This window comes from Austrofundulus limnaeus, unplaced genomic scaffold (assembly GCF_001266775.1).
Source record: "Austrofundulus limnaeus strain Quisiro unplaced genomic scaffold, Austrofundulus_limnaeus-1.0 Scaffold592, whole genome shotgun sequence".
Classification (NCBI taxonomy): Eukaryota; Metazoa; Chordata; class Actinopteri; order Cyprinodontiformes; family Rivulidae; genus Austrofundulus; species Austrofundulus limnaeus.
Genome location: NW_013952994.1, coordinates 105,730 through 109,932, shown reverse-complemented (window position 1 = coordinate 109,932; position 4,203 = coordinate 105,730). Strand labels below are relative to the sequence as shown.

Below are 4,203 nucleotides of genomic sequence, written 5' to 3'. Positions count from 1 at the left end.
TGTGTGTGTGTGTGTGTGTGTGTGTGTGTGTGTGTGTGTGTGTGTGTGTGTATACACACTGTTTGCAGTCTAGTGATTTGACTGCATGTGCACAGGTAAATGAATAATCAAAATACACCATGACCTTATTTGTTTTTGAGGCTTTTATCTCCTGCTTCTGCTCACTGATCATATCATATAAACTGTGATTCTTAGATTTTGTGAAAGGTGTTAAATATTTCTGATTAAACAATAAAGAGTTTTTAAATAAAACTCTACCAGGCCTCATAAACTACAGTCTTTTTCTGTCTAACTGTATAAATACATTTTATGTTTTTCTTTTGACTGCTCCCTTCTGCAGGGGTCACCACGACAAGCAAACTAGCATTAAAGATTCAGTGACCTGATACAACCTGGGGGCCTCAGGATTACCTGACACGCTTCTGACCACTGAGCTACCACAGACTCATATTTTGTATTTTACGTAATACAAGTAAACTTGTAGATGCCTTTGCTGCACTGTCTTCCACCTCCTTGCATTGTGGTACAGTATGACAACTTTGCTTCAGCTATAACCAAGTAAAAATAATCCTCACTCTGTTAGAAATGTTTATTTTAAAAAAGAATTTTATACAGCTGAAACTAGATGTTTACATACACCATATAAAAAAAGACAATAATTTTTCTCACTTTCTGACATTAAATCAGACTAAACCTTTTCTGTTTTAGGTTAGTAATGGAGATAGACATTAGCTCCCTGTGACTCAGCAAGGAAAAGTGGGTAAAAGAAGGTAAGTGGGTGGGTAGAACCCTTGAAAGTCCTCCTGCTGTGAAAAAGTATTTAAGTAACGTTTACTTAAAGTAAAATTTTAATGACTTACATTTTACTATATTTGAGTAGATTTTTACACAGGTACCTTTACGTGCACTTGAGTAAAATTTCAACTCAGTAACTGCACTTTTATGTGTTATTTTATTTGTTTCCACTTTTGCCAGTACATCTATTGCAATTGATCAGTAGGTCATGAAGTAATCTTTAGTCCACATGTCAAACTCAAGGCCCGTGGGCCAAATGTGGTCCGTCACAGCATTTTATGTGGCATGYGAGTGCTCCAAAGACGTACTGTCTTAAAATAAGCGTCTGCTACTTTAAAGCCAGCATTGACCATAAACAACATCTCCTATAATGCATGTCAATTATTTTACCCATGGAATGATGGCATCCCACTATTAGGTGAAGGTGCACAGGGTTCAAAATTAGCTGCAGCTGGCAAAGTTCGCACTGGAAAAGCTCCATTTAGCTGCATTTTTGCCGGCTACTTTTGCTGCAGTTGTATTGGGAAGCTGGGAATTTCCCACTTAAAAGTTGTAAATTTAAACAGAAATGCTGTGTCTGACTTTCATGTGGTCAAAACTCATTAAACTAAATAAGCAAAGTAAGTTTAATTTACTCATACTTGTGTTTTTGATATGTGTACAAACAGTATATTAATATAAGTATGTATAAATATATTAAACATCTATCTATACATCCATCTTCTAACACATGGGATCAGTATTCTGGGTTTTGAGAACAATGAAGGTCTGGATACACTGTTCTGAGGTTTTCTCATTACAAGATTTTTCTGGCAGCTGTAGCAGATGGGAGTAGGGAGCAGAGAGTGAAGCCTTTTCCTTACTTTACTTAAAGCTGTCATTAAAGTAGGGGCACCAAATCAATTGGCTCGGTCAAAAACAGATTGAATAATTTATTCAGCCTTCTTAAAGCTAAAACTTAATGATACAGAACCCAGCTGGTTGAAGCAGACAGCCTGAGCCTGGTTCTGGTTCTGCAGGAGGTTTCTTCCTGTTAAAAGGGAGTTTTTCCTCTCCACTGTCACCACGGTGCTGCTCAGGAGGAGAGACTGTGATGAAGTGATTCAACACAATCTGCTGGCTTCCTTAGACAGATAACTTTTATCGACTTTTATGCAAATGTTTTTGTACAGTGGTCAGAGATGACTTTTGTTGTGACTTGGCACCATATATAAATACACTAAATAAAAATATAAACACAAAACTTTTGCTTTTCTTCCAGTTTTCATGAGCTGAAATCAAAGATCGAAGACTTTTTCTACGTACACACAAGACCTTATTCCTTCAAATGTTGTTCAGAAATTTGTGTAAACCTGTGTTAGGGGGCACTTCTCCTTTGTAGATAATCCATCCCACCTCGCAGGTGTGCCATATCAAGATGCTGATTAGACAGCATGATTATTGCACAGGTGTGCCACAATAAAAGGCCACTCTGAAATGCTTTGAATAGATTCTATTTGACATAWTTTTTTCTAAGTGGCCTTAATATGTTGCACATTTGTGTCTCTCACCGTGGTAATAGAGGGAGTCCTTACAATTGATCTCCTTTGCTTCTTTGGTTTTCTCACTTCAAAATCCTCATATTCAAGATCCTGAAATTATATAAAAAAATGAAAACCAAGTTAATGTTCAGAGCAAAACCAGAATGTATTATGTCAGCTAATAAATTATTGTGTGAATTTTAACAGACCAAGCTGATGACAAGTTTAATGGAAAGCAATTAAACTTGGTGTTAAAAACTTGACTCTACACCCAAAACCATTTCCAGGTGGACTCACCTGTCCCTGCACAGCGTCATCACTGACCTCCTGCTCTGAAGAGAAGCTCTCATACTCTTCCTCTGAGTAGTTATCTACAGCAAATAATAAATAGAAATATTAATGGAGACATATGCTTTTAAAGCCTTCTTCACATTTAAATCATTCAGCTGGAGTCTGTATAAAGTGGAACTGCAATGCTTTGGTCTGAATTCTTCCTTATGGGCGTTACATTTATCTAGTTACGCAGAAACGTTTCATTTACAAATTATTTAAAATATGTCAACAATGGAAGACTTGTCCATCCAACCTTACATGTTGGAGAAAGAGGAGAATGAAGACGAGGGAATTGTACGCCTTATTTGGCAGTTCAGTCGCAGATAATTGGCAGTAATAGTTCAGAACATGTCTTAGAAAATAGAGAAAACTGAACGGGTTGAAAAATATAACCCAGACAGAATRTAAAGATATCTATGMAGCACCAAGAGAAAACAGAATTCAACCTTTCTGCACTCCTAGAGACTCCAAAACAACAACAATGTAAATGTATTAAACAACTAAAAGAGTAGATTACAAWCACTTTATTGCTCAACTGCATAATAGTTCACAGAAAATAGGAGAAATTAACAAAAAGTAAGAAAAACTACACTGAAAATATACATAAATAATTGTTTATTGAAAATATTTTAATATTTTAAGCAAAATTTTACTGTGACCGTTCACTGAATAATTGGGCCTTCTCTGCAACGCCCTGAAGGTTCCCCTCTGTGCTGCACAAACAGTCGACAGAATCAAACTACAAAGTACTGAAACCTGCCTTAAAGCACAGAAACATGACTCCATTCAGTTCTGGGCAGGAAATTCAACAATTTAGAAATGTGCAATAGCTATGATACCCAGCTCTACTGTTCAGTTTCTCCGCAGGCCTGCGCTCTGCATGTCTAAAAATGAAAAAAAAAATCTAACACCCTGTTAGTTTTTTTTTTGTTTCATTTTTATTGTTTAAACTCGAACGATGATGAAACTGAATCCCGGGACTGAAAATCATTTAAYCTCAGACAAGAAAATAGATCAGCCTWAAAATGATCAAAGAACCTCCAGTCTACTGTAAACTGTAGTGTTTATATTGTTGTCATGTGGTTGGAAACACACACAGAGCACAGGCCTGTGGAGCGCACACACACCTGAGGGAAATAAAACGTGTGAAATGCCTAAAAAATATTTTTAATTCTAACTGAAAAAAAAAGTTGTCAACTCAGAATATTAATTCAGAACAGGTCAGCTGTGATGATTCCTCTGCTCCACAAGACGCAATATTTGCTGCGTAAAGTTGTGCGTATGGAGCTGTCAGCTGTTCCCAGTCCCACACCGTGGCAGGAACTCGCAGCGCAGACGCTCCTTACATCCAGAAAACAGACCAGAGTCATATTTCTGTGGATTCAGGTCAGATTTGTGACTTTGTGGGTTAAAACTGTCGACTGAAAAACTTTGCGTGGCTGCTGCACATTCTCACGGCAGGTGAAACCAACCACAGCAGGTGAAACCAACCACAGCAGGTGAAACCAACCACAGCAGGTGAAACCAACCACAGCAGGTGAAACCAACCACAGCA

General features: G+C 37.6%; 1 protein-coding gene across 1 annotated transcript in view; it reads right to left on the bottom strand.

Annotated features, from left to right (window-relative positions):
• Positions 1-4,203, bottom strand: part of pacs2 (phosphofurin acidic cluster sorting protein 2) — a 111,417-nt gene that overhangs the window by 43,920 nt on the left and 63,294 nt on the right. The window contains exons 6-7 of the mRNA XM_014026814.1: positions 2,613-2,686; positions 2,346-2,426 (exon numbers count right to left, since the gene is read on the bottom strand). Coding sequence (XP_013882268.1) covers positions 2,346-2,426; positions 2,613-2,686 — 155 coding nt within the window. The remainder of the gene's footprint in view (positions 1-2,345; positions 2,427-2,612; positions 2,687-4,203) is intronic.